This window comes from Equus asinus, chromosome X (assembly GCF_041296235.1).
Source record: "Equus asinus isolate D_3611 breed Donkey chromosome X, EquAss-T2T_v2, whole genome shotgun sequence".
Taxonomy (NCBI): Eukaryota; Metazoa; Chordata; class Mammalia; order Perissodactyla; family Equidae; genus Equus; species Equus asinus.
In genome coordinates this window covers 55810059-55827980 of record NC_091820.1, presented here as the reverse complement: position 1 = coordinate 55827980, position 17922 = coordinate 55810059, and the positions used below count along the sequence as shown (strand labels likewise).

At 40.9% G+C, this 17922-nt stretch overlaps 2 protein-coding genes across 16 annotated transcripts in view; one reads left to right on the top strand and one right to left on the bottom strand.

Moving 5' to 3' along the window:
• Positions 1–13198, bottom strand: part of KIF4A (kinesin family member 4A) — a 122926-nt gene extending 109728 nt beyond the window's left edge. For 3 of the 6 annotated variants that reach the window (XR_011499927.1, XR_011499928.1, XM_044764277.2), the window contains exons 1-7: positions 13059–13198; positions 12542–12682; positions 12314–12428; positions 8861–9051; positions 6857–6949; positions 4131–4297; positions 3813–3907 (exon numbers count right to left, since the gene is read on the bottom strand). Coding sequence is in view for 2 of the 6 variants with exons in the window: in XM_044764277.2 (XP_044620212.1) it covers positions 3813–3907; positions 4131–4297; positions 6857–6949; positions 8861–9051; positions 12314–12428; positions 12542–12661 (781 nt within the window). In the remaining 4 variants the exon portion in view is untranslated. Of the gene's footprint in view, positions 1–3812; positions 3908–4130; positions 4298–6856; positions 6950–8860; positions 9052–12313; positions 12429–12541; positions 12683–12897 lie in introns of all 6 variants that reach the window. The other 3 variants (XR_011499930.1, XR_011499929.1, XM_044764279.2) reach the window with 3 other exon arrangements.
• An 8-nt stretch (positions 13199–13206) lies between these two features.
• Positions 13207–16214, top strand: PDZD11 (PDZ domain containing 11). 10 transcript variants are annotated; one of them, XM_044764297.2, is made up of 8 exons: positions 13226–13338; positions 13862–13961; positions 14083–14211; positions 14416–14499; positions 14766–14822; positions 15120–15218; positions 15449–15509; positions 15657–16214. In XM_044764297.2, exons 2-8 carry the CDS (start codon positions 13875–13877, stop codon positions 15689–15691), a joined length of 552 nt encoding a protein of 183 aa, XP_044620232.2. In that variant the 5' UTR covers positions 13226–13338; positions 13862–13874; the 3' UTR covers positions 15692–16214. The 10 variants fall into 10 exon arrangements, with proteins under 10 accessions (XP_014691083.3, XP_044620232.2, XP_014691080.3 ...); XM_044764299.2 differs by having other exon boundaries at positions 13276–13317; XM_044764298.2 differs by having other exon boundaries at positions 13290–13418.
• The last annotated feature ends 1708 nt before the right edge of the window (positions 16215–17922 follow it).

The following is a 17922-nucleotide window of genomic DNA, read 5'->3' as shown; positions in this document are numbered from 1 at the left end:
ATACTACAAAGCTACAGTGATCAAAACAGCATGGTACTGGTACAAAAACAGGTCCACAGATCAATGGAACAGAATTGAAAGCCCAGAGATAAAACCACACATGTATGGACAGCTAATCTTTGACAAAGGAGCAGAGGGCCTACAATGGAGAAACGAAAGTCTCTTCAACAAATGGTGCTGGGAAAACTGGACAGCCACATGCAAAGATTGAAAATTGACCATTCTTTTTCACCACACACCAAAATAAACTCAAAATGGATCAAAGACCTAAAGATTAGGCCTGAAACAATAAGTCTTCTGGAAGAGAATATAGGCAGTACACTCTTTGACATCAGTTTCAAAAGAATCTTTTCGGACACTATAACTCCTCAGTTGAGGGAAACAATAGAAAAAATAAACAAATGGGACTTCATCAGACTAAAGAGCTTCTTTAAGGCAAGGGAAAACAGGATTGAAACAAAAAAACAGCTCACTAATTGGGAAAAAATATTTACAAGCCACTTATCCGACAAAGGGTTAATCTCCATAATATACAAAGAACTCACACGGCTTAACAACAAAAAAACAAACAACCCGATCAAAAAATGGGCAGAGGACATGAACAGACATTTCTCAAAAGAAGATATGAATATGGCCAATAGACACATGAAAAGATGTTCATCATCGCTAATCATCAGGGAAATGCAAATCAAAACTACACTAAGATATCACCTTACACCCGTTAGATTGGCAAAAACATCCAAAACCAAGAGCGACAAATGTTGGAGAGGTTGTGGAGAAAAAGGAACCCTCATACACTGTTGGTGGGAATGCAAACTGGTACAGCCACTATGGAAAACAGTATGGAGATTTCTCAAAAAGTTAAAAATAGAAATACCCTATGACCCAGCCATCCCATTACTGGGTATCTATCCTAAGAACCTGAAATCAGAAATCCCAAGAGTCCCTTGCACCCCTATGTTCATCGCAGCGTTATTTACAATAGCCAAGACGTGGAACCAACCTACATGCCCAGAAACTGATGATTGGATAAAGAAGATGTGGTATATATACACAATGGAATACTACTCAGCCATAAAAAAGGACAAAATTGGCCCATTCGCAGCAACGTGGATGGACCTCGAGGGTATTATGTTAAGCGAAATAAGCCAGTCAGAGAAAGACGAACTCTATATGACTCCACTCATAGGTGGAAGTTAATATATTGACAAAGAGATCTGATCGGTGGTTGCCAGGGAAAAGGGGGGGTGGGGGGAGGGCACAAAGGGGGAAGTGGTGTACCCACAACATGACTAACAATAATGTACAACTGAAATCTCACAAGGTTGTAATCTATCATAACATTAATTAAAAAAAAAACCAATTAATCAAAGACCTAAATGTAACACCTAAAACTATAAAACTCTTAGAAGAAAACAGAGGCTTATATCTTTGTGACCTGAGATTAGGCAAGGTTTTCAGATATGACACCAAACGCCCAAGCAACAAGAGAAAATATGGATGAATGGACTTCACTGAAATTTTAAAAATGTGTGCTTCAAAGGACGCCATAATAAAGCGAAAAAATAACAAAGAATCGGAGGAAAATTGCAAAGCATATATCTGACAGGGGCTAGTATCCAGAATATATAAATAACACACACAACTCAACAATAAAACGATAAATAACCCAATCAAAACATGAGCAAAGGATCTGAATGGGCAGTTTTGCAAAGAAGATATACAAATTGTCAATACACACATGAAACAATGTTCAACATCATTAATCATTAGGGAAATGCAAACCAAAACCACAATGCGATACCACTTCACACCCACTAGGATGGCTATAATTAAAGACATAATAAAAGTAAAAATATGGAGAAATTAGAATCATTATATATTTCTGGTAAGAAGGTAAAATGGTACACATGCTGTGAAAAAGTCTGGCAGCTCTTCAAAAGTTAAACATAAAAAAAATATATTAAAAAAAAAAAAGTTAAACATAAAGTTACCATATGACCCAGCAATTCTACTCTTGGCATATACCCAAGAGAAATGAAAACATACATCCACATGAAAACTTGTACATCAATGCTCATAGCAGCGTTATTCATAATAACCGAAAGTGGAAACAACTCAAATGTCCATCAGTGGATGAATAAAAACTTAATATATTCATGTAATAGAATATTCTTTGGCAATAAAAAGGAATGAAGTACTGATACAAGCAACAACATGGATGAACCTTGAAAACATTATGTTAAGTAAAAGAAGCCAGTCACAAAAGACCACATATTGCATGATTACATTTATATGAAATATAGGTTAGTGGTTGCCTAGGGCTAGAGAAGGGGGTGGGAATGGGGAGTGACTGCTAATGGGTATGGAGTTTCTTTTTGGTGGGGGAGGGGGTGATGAAAATGTTCTAAAATTAGATTGTAGTGATGGTTGCACAACTATGTGAATATACTAAAATCCACTGAAGTGCAGTTTAAATGGGTGAATTCTATGGTATGTGAATTATGTCTCAATAAAGCTGTTAAAAAAAACCCTCAGAACTGCACACCTAAAAAAAGATAAAAGAGGCATAAGAACCTTTAAAAATAGTATTAAGAGGGCTAAATCTAAAAGTACAAACATAGACCAAAAAGGGCATTTTTAAATACATTCAGAACAAAAAGCTGAATGAAGAAATAGGTCTCTGCCTTGTGCCAGCAGTATACTAATAATAAATGACAAGGAGAGAAAATTCCTCAATTACTATTTTTGCTTCTGCCTTCTCAGTTCCTAAGAGGGAACTGAAGGCCAAAATGAGTAAAGAGGTAGTAAATGAGGACTCAACTACTTTAATAAGAGTTCAAATATCTTGGACCAGATGAATTCTAGCTGAGAGAACTGAGAGTAACTTCAAACGAGAACAGTGAAGCTATGTCAACGATCTTTGAGGAACCGTGGAGAAAGATGTTCCAGAAGACTGGGAAGATATAATTTCAATTTTCAAAAAAAAGAGGCAAAAGTTAATTCCATGAATTGCAAACCAGTAAGTTTGATATAAGTCTTCTAGATCATTCCAGGGATGGCTTGCAAGAACCTAGAAATGGAAGAATAAGCACTAGAAGCCAGCTTGAATTCACTGAGAAAAAGTAAATTTAGGCTAATCCTTATTTCTTTTTTGTACCGTTACTAAGCTGGTAGCTATGAGAAATATGGTAGGCATAGTATATCTGGACTTCAGTAAGCCATTTGACAAAATCTTTTATGAGATCCTTAAGTGCAAAGTTGAGAAACAAGAGCTGGTTGTTAATTCTTGTTAGATAGATTAATAATTGCTTGAAAGACCATTCCCAAAGCATGCAGATTACTAGGTCACCATCATGCTAGACGAAAGTTTCTAATAGCATACACCGTGGGGTCCTTCTAGCCTTAGGAGTTTCCTCACTGATAATCAACAACTTAAACGAAGATATGGAAACCATGCTGATGAGGTTTATAAGTGACAACATCTGGGAAGGACAGTGAATACTTGAGATGACAGAATCAGGATATTGATTTTAATCATAAGTAATGGGGGTAAAACAAAACAAAACTAAAACTAAAACTTGCCTGAACCAGATGAAATCAAACCAAGGGCCAGATCCAAATCTCATACCTAAATTAGAAAATGAGTGCAAAGGAAAGAAACAATTTTTCACTATTTCTGAAATCAGCCTCAAATGTGGATTGCAGCTACTGTTAAAATATGACCTGAAATATCCCAGTCAAGACACCAAGTAATACCAATAAGGGTATTAGAAGTTTTTATCTACAACTGTGGCTTTAACTACTCTCACCCTCTTTTAGACGATCCCCTTCAGCCTTGGTTTTCTTCTGTCGTTCTGATCCAGCAAGGTCTACAAGATGCAGCTTAGAGCGAAAACTGCTATTCCTGTGGGAATGACAAGAAGACACAAGTGAGAATGGTACACAAGCTTGGGGGTAGCTGAGTATCAAAGCTGACCTGCTGGCTCTTATCTTCTTTCGAGTCAGTCAAAACGGGCTCCATTGGTTACTAGGTCTGATGATTTGTCAAATCAATTGAACAAGCAACCTAATATTCAACTTTAGTAGAACTAATGTTAAAAAGCTTGACTCTTCAAACTGTAACTTACTTGTCACTTTTCTTTCTTTGCTCTATGGAGATTGTAAAGATGGCATGAGATCGGGATGACTGGGAGTTCATAGCTGTGGAGGCCACAGTCCGAGAGTTGTTGCCCTGCTCCAAACAGGAAACAGTATCCAGGGCAACGAAAACAGTCTTCTCAGTGAGTCCCACAATCTAATTCAGAGAAAGAAAAAATTCCCTTATCATTCAACTTCAAGTACTTCATCAGAAACATAAGGATTGGTGGTTTAAAACAATAATGCCTTGATGTTCCAGTAGAATGTCAATAAACAGAAGAGTTGTGGTAATGGGGACTATTTTAACCAGAAACTCTGTGATCACTGCAAACCAAGGTCTCCAATCTCCCCTAAGGACTTCCAAAACAAGGGCGCCAGCCAATACTGGAGCTAGAAAAGATCTCTAGATTTTAGGGTAGCAATGGAGAGGTGCCTTCCAGGGAGCCCCACGTGAAGGTAAGCTTTGGCGTCAAGGACAGCAAGGGCAACATAAACAGCTATGGTATTTCTCTTTGCTACTTTCTCCTCCATGTGACCCTATGCTCCTCCCTATACTTCTGACTCATTTTACATCTCATTTCACTAGAGGAAATGGCACGGTACAGTTTCCACTGGATTAGGAAGCCAGGAAAACAGGGTCCTAGGCTCGGTACTATCTCTAACCAAGAGAATTCGTACAAGTTAAAATTTCTTGGAGCCTCTAGAGACTGAACTAGATGATTACAAAGTCCTTTGTAGACTCAATATGCTATGATTTTATTCCTCCATAGCTCCCAAATCTACATCTGTGGCCCAAATTTCTAGTCCTTTATTTCTAATTGCCTGCTACCTATGCTTTGAAAACAATAAATTATAAACCAAAATCATCTTCCTTCCACCCACACTCATTCTCTTCACTACTTCTTCATTTCTATTAATATCTCTATTCTCAAAACCTTAGATTTGCTTTCAGTTCCTTCCATTCCTCCATATCTCATCTAACACCGACTCCTAGTCATTCTTCTTTTGAATCCATTGCTTCCTTTTCCTTTCCACATCTACTTGCCTAGTCTAAGCCCATATTACTTCGTGCCTGAAAAATAAGGCAAAGTTTCCCCAATAGGCCTTCTTCATCCTAGTCTTTCTCCTTTTCAACCCATTTCTGTTTAGTCTTCATAAAATCCTGCTTCCTAAAATGTCACCAAACTACCAAGCCCCGTGCTAGATAATAAGGATATAAAGAGATTTTAAGATATTCTCCTAACCTCCAGGAGCTAACTTAGTTGGAAAAATATACACATAAGATAAAAACTTGGTAACAGTAGCCACAGCAATCTTTCATTTGTAAGTAGTAAATAGCTTATATACTGTTCACAGGGATAGAAGCTAAGCTCTTTAGCATGGCTTCATAATCTGGTCCAAACATATCTCCTCTTACTTCCCAACCCATACCCTCTAATCTAGACAGACTGGTGTAGTCTTATTACCCCCAGGAGTATATTTTCTGCTTTCCTGCTTAAGCTATTCCTTACTACCAGAATGCTCTTACTTCTTTTCTCTACTTACTTAGATTCCACTCATCCCATCTGAACAGTGTTTACAAACTTGTTTTTACCCACCTCAATTTGAGTCAGAAACTCACACTTCTTTGTATTGCAAATTTCACCTCAAATAATGCTTGGGATTTTATTCCTGCCTTGGCATGGGGCATATAAAAGATCTTGGAAGCTGGTCAAGAGCTGGTTCAGCACCAACATTCTTTCTGGGGACAGCATGCATTTTGCCTAGGTGTATTATCCCCACCATCCAAACTGCCTTCCTGTATTCCAAGCCTATCAGGTTTTCAAAATAGCTCTGATCCCTCAAGCCTTGTTTTAGTACCTGGCTAATGACTTAACAACTCAGAAGGAAAAAAAAATTGAGAAGCACAGACACCTGCCCCTCAGGCACCTGTACCCTAAACCTTCAACTTTTCCTTGCAGGGAAGAGAGGAAGGAGAGGAAGATGGGTAAGACATTATTTTACCACATTTTCCTAAGTCTGTACTACGTATTCTCATCCACTTCTAGCCTTGGATCTCCCACTCCTGAATACTCAAGCTCTGCTTGTTTTCAACACTGGCTCCTGGATTTGACCCAATGCCATATAAAAGTCTCCCAACCTGGCCTCAAACTTTCTGTTCAGCTATACCTCCTCATCCTCTACCTGTATCATGTGACAGAAGCCTTTCAAATAAACGATTTCCTCTTCCTACAGTATTTATGAATTTAAAAATGTTCATATTATTTTACTTTTTAAACATCATCCCACAGTCTAGCACAATGTCCATTACAGTGCTGTCCAACAGAATTTTCTATGACCATGGATATATTCTATATCTATGCTGTCCATATACAGTAGCCACTAGCCACATGTAGCTATTGAGCACTTGATGTGTGGCTGGTGTGACTGAGGGACTTATTTTAAATTTTACTCAATTTCAGTTCATTCAAGTTTAAATAGCCATTTGTGGTTAGTGGCTACTATCCTGGACAGCCTAGTCTTAGAACTCTGTACTTCCTTCCCCACAAGGGCTCCCATCTAGGAATTCTAGATTAACAAAGAGAATTAAGACCTCACAAAATGGGAAAGACTGAGATGTTAGTAGTCATTTAAAACCACAGTGGCAAATAAAAGGGATGTGAACTTTAGTAGTGGCCAGCATTTTTTAATAACATCAAATGAGAGACAAACACACCTTAATGCCTTCCTTAGGATCCTCCCGTATATTTATTTGAGAGGCTTTCTCACGAGATGGGCAAAGAAGATCCAAGATTTCTTCATTGTAAATCTGAAATTGTTGAAAAGAAAATGGTAAAAACAAGATGTTAACGGTGGTAATTGTGAGGTGATGAGATCCTAGGTGATTTTAAAAATTTTTTGTGACTTTCCATATTAAAGTATTTATTTTACAACAAACATATTACTTTTATAATTAAGAAAATGACTGTAACCCTACATGTAATCACCTGATATTTACAAGAATGAATTCACACACTACTTGTAACAAAATCGAGACTGCTCTCTTAAAACAGAGTCTCTTAGGAATAGCAGACACAACAGAAAGTTACACGGGTGCCCAAATTCAGTTCTTTAATGGTGTCATAAGAGCATCACCCTGGGGCCTGCCCTGTGGCCGAGTGGTTAAGTTTGCGTGCTCTGCTTCGGTGGCCCAGGGTTTCAGCCGTTGGGATCCTGGGCGCGGACATGGTACCGCTCGTCAGGTCATGCCGAGGTGGCATCCCATATGGCACAACCAAGGCACTCACAACTAGTAGAATATACAACTATGTGCCAGGGGGCTTTGGGGAGAAGAGAAAAGAAAGACTGGCAACAGATGTTAGCACAGGTGCCAATCTTTAAAAAAAAAAAAAAGCGTCATCCTCAATGATTTTGTTAAAATATAAGTAACAGGTCTTTAGTGGAGGGCGGAAGAGGGAAGCAAAGGGAGAAATGCAACCAATATTTCAACAACAACCAGAACTTTAACTACTTAGAACAGTGTTTAGCACATAGTAAGCACCATATGTGTCTGCTATTATTGCTGTTGCTACTATTTAACATACCAGGTTCCTAAGTTATTTTTACATTTAATTACCTTGGCCACAACTGGGTTAATCAAGAGAGTCAAGAAGGCTAATCTTAATAATGTTTAACTCCCCATCTTCCAACTCTACACGTCTTATATCTATTAACATATTAAGATTCAACTTCAGGATGAAGTATTCACATACAATTTATAATTGCCTGCTTAAATTTTTTTTTTTGAGGAAGATTAGCCCTCAGCTAACTACTGCCAATCCTCCTCTTTTTGCTGAGGAAGACTGGCCCTGAGCTAACATCCGTGCCCATTTTTCTCTACTTTATATGTGGGACGCCTACCACAACATGGTTTAGCAAAGTGGTGCCATGTCTGCACCCGGGATCCGAACCGGCGAACCCCGTGCCGCCAAAGCCAAACATGCGCACTTAACCACTGTGCCACCGGGTCGGCCCCTGCATGCTTAAATAAAATAAGTTTAATTATTGCTCCTTAAAGATAAGACATCTTTTCACTGCTATGGAACCAACCAGCTAGTTTCCCAGAAGCATAATTTCCCTAAACACATGTTTTTGGTGTCCTGAGGTTAGATATAACTGGTCAATCTACTTGTATACTGATACACACCAGAATGAAAACACCCACAAGGATAAGGATTTTCATGTTTTGTTCACTGATATATCCCAAGTACCTACAACAGAGCCTATAACATAGTAGGTACTCAATAAATATCTGTTGAATAAACACACACTATCATCACTTACACAGCTCAGTACTTCACTCAATTTTTATAACATTCTTCATGAAGTAGCAGCATTATCACTTAGCCTCAAAACACTGAAGGGAAATGAAATATTTTTCTACAGACTCTATAGGGAATCAATAACAGAGGCCAAATTGGAACTTAAGAATTCCTATCATCTTTGTTATATGGTAATACCCACTCCCCTATCAGATTAAACAGACTAGTCTGACAACAAGGAAAGAACTGGATAGCAGCCAAATCCAACCGAGCCAGTAAGTTTTCTCTACTAATTTATTAAAATGTAATTTACAAAAAATGCAATTTACTAATTTGAGTCATACCAGGAAAAACCTGATTTGGATTTATTTTTCTACCCAAAGATAAATTTGAATTCAGAATAAAGATAAATCATTTACCTCCAAGTATGATACTTTCAGAGTAAATTCGAAGTCGCTCCTTTTATCAATTTCTTTGAAGAGCAGTTGTATTACCCTAGGAATGACCCCAACTGTTGGTTCATTCTCTTGCTCTGCAGTGTATGTACCTCCCATTGAATAGGTTTTTCCAGAGCCAGTCTGCCCATAGGCCAGGACAGTTGCATTGTATCCTGGCAAAACAGAAGTCACATGCATAGTGGTGCTGAAATATTTTCATCCAATCAATATACTCCATTTCCTTCAGCAATTACTTGTAACAAAACTGAGACTGCTCTCTTAAGACAAGGGTCTCTTAGGAATAACAGAGAAAAGTTATATGGGTGCTATGACTTTTTGCTACTCTAAATAAGCAGAGAAGAAAAATACCAACCCCAGAACGTGTGCCCTTCTTGATAGCCCTTAAAAGCTGTGAAGTAGGGGGTCGGCCCTGTGGCCGAGTGGTTGAGTTCGCGCGCTCTGCTTCACAGCCCAGGTTTCACCGGTTCAGATCCCAGGCGCGGACATGGCACTGCTCATCAAGCCACGCTGAGGCAGCGTCCCACAGAGCACAACCAGAGGCACTCACAACTAGAATATACAACTACGTACGGGGGGGGGGGGGGGTCTTTGGGGAGAAGAAGGGGAAAAAAAAAGAAGATTGGCAACAGATGTTAGCTCAGGTGCCAATCTTTAAAAAAAAAAAAAGCTGGGAAGTAAAAATCTTAAAGGTATGACTGCCAAGTCACTGTCAAAAAAGCCATTCAGAACTTTATAATTCTACTTTCTCTCTACTTTGAGCAATTCTAAATTACGGGAATTAAATGAAAGTCTTAGAAGCTGCATAAATAGATGGGATTCCAGTGTGTATTTCTTTGATTAACAGTCTTCATTTGAAAAGGCAACAAAGTTGCTTTGTACAGTCAGTGAAAGCATCCCTTCCCTATCTGAACTCTCAGACTGCATCTGGACCATATTATCAGGCTTCTCATAGAGATGTCATCATTTAAGTATGATTCAATGTGATATATATCCTTTGCTTTTTTTTCTTTTTAAAATAACTTGTTTGTCTAAACGAAAACCTGGATGTTCTCAAAGATCATAAGATGTTAAATTGAGATTTTCAGTGTAACAGATTGCTAGTATCACCTGGTATGACTAGGGAGCAAGAGAATAACATTCCATAATCTTCTGCAATACCACAGATATGTGCATATTGTAACAACTGGGGAAACTAAGTTTCAATACTTTTAATAAAATACTCAGGGCTCTGTGGTCTTGGGAACTCAGAGTACAAGAGGGTGCTGTTGAGCTGACTAAAAAATACTTGCTTTGTCTTTGCAACTGAGAGCAATGTTAACCTAACACATACATATCAGATCACTTTCTACCTTATATTGACTCTAAAGACTATAATTTAATTTTCATTGTTTCTCAAGTTAAAAATATGAAAGTAGACCTATAGTGCTCTTACTAAGCTGTGAAGGTATATTCTGAGGAGGATGACCAGATAATGAAGGATCTGGGAACCATATTGCTTCAGGAATGGCTAAAGGAAAGGAGTGGTGATTAATTAGAAAAGAGACAGAAACAGATAATGGTCTTCCAAATATATAAATAGGAAAAAGACTAACTTTATAGAAGTTATAGAAGCAGAGAAGCCTGGCAGATAACAGCTTAATCAAATGATCAGAATGAAGATCAGCAGTAACGTAACCAATCAACATCGTGTGTTGCCTGATAGGGTTCAATGAGAAGGATACAGCACCACCTCTATGATAGTCCTGCTAAAGGCATACAACCCAAATCTAGTCATAAATAAACATCAGACAAAGCAAAATTGAGAAACAGTTTACAAAATAACTGGCCTGTGATCTTAAAAAGTGTCATGATCATGGAAGGCAAAAAATGACTGAAGAAGTTTTAGAATGAAAGAGACCACAGAGGAAGTACAAATAAATACAACTTGTGATGTTGAACTAGATCCTTTTGCTATAAAGGACATTATTGTGACAATTGGTAAAACTTAAATGAGGTCTGAGGACTAGATGGTAGTAATGTAGCAATGCTAATTTCATGATTTTGATGGTTGTATTATAGTTACGTAGGAGAAAGTCCTTGTTTGTAGCAAATATACACTAAAGTATTCAGGGGGCATCAGGTCAACAATTCATCTCAAATGGTTTAGGAAAAAAAAGTTCTTTATGCTGTTCTCACAACATTTCTACAAGTTTGAGATTATTGCTTTAATATTTTTAAAATTTGAAACAAAGTGTTCAACATTCCCTGAGCCATGACATCATTAAAAAAGGGGAAAAAATGTGAATAGCTGTTGCCTGGAAGAAGGCTTCTGTTTGTCTAGAGGGATGAACTAACACTGGGTAGAAATTACCAGGAAGCAAATTTCACCTCATTATAAGCTAACACAATTAGAGCTGTCCAAAAACCAATCAATAGGACTACCTTGTGAGTCAATGAGTTCCCTGTCAAAGAAAAAAATTTTAAACAGATGCTAGAAGTTCACTTAGAGATATTGCTAGAAAGCATTTTTCTTTGGATGGAAAGTGAGACTAGATGATGTACAAATGTCCCTTTCAACTTTAACAGACTCGTACACCATGGTTCCACTTCTTTTAAATAGCTCTCTGCTTTGAATCCTAAATAACCACTGTCCTAGAACAACCAGACACCTCTAAGGCACTGCTCCCTTCTTCAAAACCCTGCTATGGTCTCCAACAACACTAAAGCCTTAGCTTTGGCAATAAAGATCATTAACTGGCTAGAGTATTCAGGGGATTTAGGAAATCTTCTTCACCTAAAAGACTCTACTCATCATTCAAGACCTATCTCAAAGGTTCTCTATGTTGTGAAATTCACCTCAAATCCCCCAAACAGAGATGTCATCCTTTTGATTTTCAAACCACTTTGTATGAAACCAGTGCTACTTCTATAGCAGGACTACTTTATATTTTCAAATTTTAAAATATTTCTTCTTAAAGATAGGTGCAAAAAGTTTACAATTTTTCATGTATTTAAAATTATGTATGTAATCATCTACTTTCACTCCTACCCCTGGACTTTGAACTCCTCCAGGGCCAGGAAGCTATGTTATTTATGTCTGAATCCCTCAACAGGCTTTGCAGTGCCTGGGTCTCAATTACTTGGCACACTGATCATTATCAGCACCCATCAAAGAGCTTAGACTCTAATGAGGTTCCAGGGAAAACAAACAAAAATATATACAAGTCAAAGATGAGCAGAACCAAAGAAAGCAAATACAGTATAAAACAGTATAGGGTACAGCGACTTTCACAAATGATACTGTATTAGTTCCTAGGCTCTGGGCTTTTTGAAGGCAGAACTCATGTTTCATCCATTCCTGCATTTGCAGCACGCAAGCACAGTGCCTGACACATAGTATATGCCCAAGAACAGTTTCAAGAATTAAAGTCTTACCTTTAAATATGCCTTTAATGAGTGGCACTACTGCTGTATTGAAGACTTCTTCCTGTTCAGTGGAGGGGTCAAACACAAAATCGTAGGTAAAGGATTTATCAGTACCAACCACCACCTAGAGAAGGCAAGGGACAAGAAGTAAGGACAATGAAAGGCTAAACCACGCCCCTCACTGCCATTTGGCCCCAGCTGTTCAGAGGCAGGCCCTGGACCCTGCTACGCACGCACCTGAGGTTCCCCGGGAACGAAGGAAAGGCACATCTGGCAGCCCTCGCTAATCTCTTTAGGGACGAGAGGGCGACATCGCAGTGCCACTCTTACAGGAATTCCCTTCACTTCTTCCTTCATGATCCTATCTCAACACCGTCTCTGCAGAAATAAACATATAAATAAATAAATAAATAAATAAATAAATAAAAGATGCTTGCTGATGAACCTTGATAGGTCGGCAGGGTGGGAGGGCGTCCTCCCTCAATTCCGGCCCTCCTCAGAGGGTGGGGTGGGTTACGGAACTCAGCGGCAGCGGTGGCAGCCTCCTCCCCCCAGCGAGATCGCTTCCTCAGGAGGGACCCTCTCCCGCAGACCTGGCCACGACAGGACTGCCCATCAGCCCGACACACTGAAGAGAGCGAAGTGGCGTCTCAAGTGGAAAGGAAAACCCCCAGCGGAGACGACGACAAAGAACCAAAGCTCCAGCGTACCGGGAAAGGCAGATCCTGAGCTAAGGTGTGCTCCCTTAACTCACCAAACTGAGTGTCCCTTCCCTTGTCTCCTGCCGCCCTGTTCCAACAGGAGCTTTAACCGCCAAGTTTCAAATCGGTCTTGGAGGCGCCAGCCAATCGGAGTGCAGACAGCCTGCGGGAGGAGCACGCACGTCCGCGCGCGCAGGACGGCGCGTTGGCGAGAGGAGCGCCTGCGCGCCGCACCCTGACCCCGCCCCTTTTCGACCCATCCGGCATACGCTTCCGGTTCCTAGGCTGGATTGGCGGTGAGCGGAGCCTGAGGTGGCTGCGACCTTCCGGAGGGTGAGGGGCTGGGCATTTATCGCGTTGTGTGCGCTGGAATCAGGCAGGATACGGAGCAGGGATCTGGAAAGTGGGAGGTGGTAAGGGAAGCGTCGATCTGGGGACTGCCACCGTTACTGATCACATCTAGGGAATCTGGGGGCGGTGCCTTCTCCCGAGTACCTGTGGATAGTTGGAGTCAGCGTTCCCTTGGACTTCGAAAGTAGACACATTTTTTTAGACGCGATTCTGATTTCTTATTCTCTAAAATGAAGACGGTAACATCTGTTTTGCAGGATTGTTGTGAGAAAGATTATCTCTGTAGAGCACCTAGCAGGTTGCTTGGCATCCATATATTCAGCAAAGTTAATAGTTTTCTTCCATCTTTTTTCTTCCTTCTCTCCCCGAGTCTTTATCACCTAGAAGTGGGCTGGGCCTGTAGACTGACAGCCTTGAAATAAGTTGGGGTTGTTTTGTGAAACTTGATTGGCTGCTGTCCTTTTTAAACCATTTTGGTCAGCTTTGATTCACCTTTCCATTCCAGGTCCTTGCTGGAGATGGACAACCGGATTCCTTATGATGACTACCCAGTGGTTTTCCTGCCTGCCTATGAGAATCCTCCAGCATGGATTCCTCCTCATGAGGTGGGAACCATCTATACCCTTGAGTAGGGGATTTTCCCCCATGGGCATGAGATGATGTATGAAAGTTAGGATGGCAGGGTTAGACAGTTCATTGGAGAGTGAATCTTAGCCTTTATTGTAGCCAGGGGACCCAGAAGTTGGATTCTCAGCAACTGGGCCCATTGGGAGCTTCTTATGGAATCCTACGGCTAGAGTTCATTCACACCAGAGAATTCTGGAAATTCAGAGACCTAGTTTCCATTTTGTCAAGGTAAAGAAGTCGGGAGCTACTGAGCTGCTAGCATTTCCCCATGCTATCTGTCTACCCATTTGGACAGTGTTACCTGTTTTTCTTAAACTAAGTGCATGACTTCACCTTTTCCTGACTTTAGGGTGATGCATTTGTGTTCCAGATGAAGGTGGGTATAAAATCTAAGACTGGTAATAAGATTTCTGGGCTTGCTGTGTCTTTCAGAGGGTATACCACCCAGACTACAATAATGAGTTGACCCAGTTTCTGCCCCGAATTGTCACACTGAAGAAACCCCCTGGAGCTCAGGTGAGCTTGTGGAACAATTGCATCTTATTCCAGGCTAGATTTGTCCTTACCAGGCCCAGAAGTTGGCCATGGTTGGAGGATGGATGGGGAGGCAGGTAGGAAGGTAAGGAAACTTCCTTTTATTGGCAGAAAAGCTGAGATACCACTTCCACAACTTCTGACTTCTCTCTGAGGGACACAAGCCAAGCTATCATACAGTGATACAACTAGATGTTCTTGTGTTTGTGGTCTATATTGAGTCTCCATTCTGTGCTCTTGTCTTACAGTTGGGATTTAACATCCGAGGAGGAAAGGCCTCCCAGCTAGGCATCTTCATCTCCAAGGTATGTGCACCTGGTAGGCAATATGAATAGCTACTTCCCTTTGTTAAGTTATCAGATTGCAGAACCCTGATGTCCCAAGGCTTGGGAAAAGGATTATTTGGTAAACTCATAGAAGGGGCATAATGGGGACACCCTTTCCCACTTAAAACTTCCCACCTGGCAAGCCATCTGTTTCCCTACATTGTCACACACACAAAAAGAGCCCAATAGCACCTTACATTTGAGTAGCACTCAATTTCACTTACAGTCTTTGAAATTGTCCCACCTCCATCACATATATTCTCTTCTTACCAACAGGTCATTCCCGACTCTGATGCCCATCGAGCAGGACTTCAGGAAGGGGACCAAGTCCTAGCTGTGAATGATGTGGATTTCCAAGATATTGAGCACAGCAAGGTGAGCAGAGCACTTGGGCTGTGGTGAGGTGGGAAGCCATCCCAGGTAGGACAAGTTGGACAAGATTAGCCTAATCTGTAACTTGATAGGACTCTCTCCTGAGGAAGTATACCAGGGGGAAGCAGCTCTTAGTGACCTAGAAGGTTGGAGTGGCAAACTACTTTCCTGCTGTTATGATTCTGTGCTGAGTCATATCTCTTCATTTGTACAAGCTGCTATGTTTCTTCCAGGCTGTTGAGATCCTGAAGACAGCCCGTGAAATCAGCATGCGTGTCCGCTTCTTTCCCTACAGTAAGTGCCACTCTGTTTTTTACTTACCTGGGAGGGCCCTGGGTAGGAACTCTTTAAATACTGGTTACTAGAAGCCCCACAAGTTGGCGATGGGGAACTGGGGGCTAAAACCTGAAGATAACCTGCTCTTTTCCTCCTTTTCCCCAGATTATCATCGTCAAAAAGAGAGGACTGTGCACTAGAGAGTTGCAGCCCACAGCCTTCCACACGGAATCTTCTAGGATAAGCTGGCTAGGCCTCAGGGAAGCCACTTGGGGAACTCTGCTCTCAGCCCCATCCTGGCATAGTGGAATGGGGAGGATGGGGAGACAGTGCTGCCCTGCACTGAGCTACCTAGCCAACTGTATTACCGAAACTACTGCCCTTTTAGTTCCCTAGTTTTCTAGGTGAGCTCCATTCCCTGAGAGGAGAAGGGTGATGATGTCTAAGTATAGCCTAACCTGTGGAGAACCCTGCTAGAAAAGGCAGCTAACATTTATTGAATACCGTGTGCTAGGCAATTGTACATATGTCATATCATTTTCACTAGAGTATACAAATCAGTAGAGAAAGGAATCTTGAGGACCTTCTATCTAATCTGCCTGGCCATCTCATCCCATCCTTATACTGCCAGTCTTATACACTTCAGAGACTCCAGTGGGACCCTGTTTTTACTGCCTCCCTCCTGTCCTCTCCCCAAGAAAGTAAAATGCAGTGATGAGGAAATGTTGGTGTGGTTTTTGGATGATACTGGTATAAAATACTGTTGAGTCAAAAATAAAAGCTCTTCCAAAGAGAGGAGCCACTGGAAGTAACAGAGCAAAACTATGCGTACTTCACAAGTATCTCTCTCTGGCTGGAACATTAAGGAGACCCAGGAACCTTAGCCACAGTGGAACTAAGGAATGGCATAGGGTGAGGGGTATTGAAGGAAACAGTGCCCCTTCCCCCATGAGCTTTGGACATTTCTCTGCAGGGTGCAGTGTTAATCTAGTTCTGTCTTTTCCTTTCCCAAATTCTTTGATCTGGAACATAAACTAAGGGAGAGACTTAGATATATTTCTTTTCAGGGACAGCAGTAAGAAATTAGTTCCTAATTTCTGACTTTTAGTTTGAGTACTACTGACTGCTGATTTCCCCTTTTTCTTTACCCCAGCCCCCACATAACCTTCTGCCATGTTCTTAGTTCCTTAGTTATCAGTCCTTTGCTAGAGATTCCAAGCCATTCTTCCTGCCATTTCCATTGACGTGTTCAAAATATCCATTCAGAATAGAAAGTTTTCTAATGAGATATGGGGTCAAGTGCGCCCATAACAAAAGTCCCAAATTTGCCTTGAAAGAATCTTGGGAAGCTTAAATACAGGTTTCCAGGCCCTTCCCCTGGAGAGTGATTCTGTTGGTCTGAGGTGGAACCTGGAAATCTGAATTTTTAAATAAAGTAAGTCTTCAAATATGGGAAACAGTTCTGAATAGTAGTACTGTATCTCTATGAGGAACTTCTGGCTCTTCTTACAAATCCCATCCCAGCTCTATGATATCTCTTCTAGAGGCTTGGTGCCATTGTTAGGTAACAACATCCTTGTGAGCAGAGCTGGAGGTAGGTTTTAGCTGTCTGCTTCCTGTGAAATCGCCTCCTATTCTATGCGCCTGTTTGCTTTGCTGCCCTCCAATGGCCGTCTGAGAAAGAAACTAGAGGCTGAGATACACAAAGGCATGTTGGCTGAGTCTACTGAATGTTGAGATCCGAGACCGTCTGTGGTTAATGGGCTTTAAAACAACTCATCCAAGAAGTGTAGTAAACATGGTACAAAGTCCCAGCCAGGTGCTACAGGCCTAAGAGGCAAAAATCCCCCTGCCCTAAATTGGTTCTCACTTTGAGGTACTTGGAATGGCTCTGTGTTGGGGCCCCAGTATGATGCAATTGCATTGTGGAGGTGTAGGTATAGCATGGAGAAGGCGTAAGCAGTAAGAGGCTGAGGCAAAAGGACCAGTCATTTATTGAGGGCGTAGACAAGAAAACAGTAGAGAATTAACTATATCAGCCTCTAAGGTATCCCAGCTGCTGTAGAACTGCATCCCCCTATAGATGTCTTTTAGCAGTCAGAGAAGGTAAGGTGGGATTCCTGGGCCCTGCAAGAACTTTCCACCTGATAGCTGTGAGATAGTCAAGAAAAATGATAGCCTTTTCAGGTGTTCCATTTTACTCCTAAGCCCTGGAATTGGATGAAAGCTTAGTAAGTGGCCAAATATTTAAACCATAAACCTGAGGGTGCAGGAGGACCGGTACTGGGAAGCCCAAATGGAATAAATTCATCAAATTAGGCAAAGAGCCTAAGCTGTCAACAGGAACAATGGCTTTTGATGCCTGACTCTCTGGAGGGCTCCAGTTGGATTTCAAACACTGAAGTGTGTGTTAAGGAAGGTAATTAAGGTG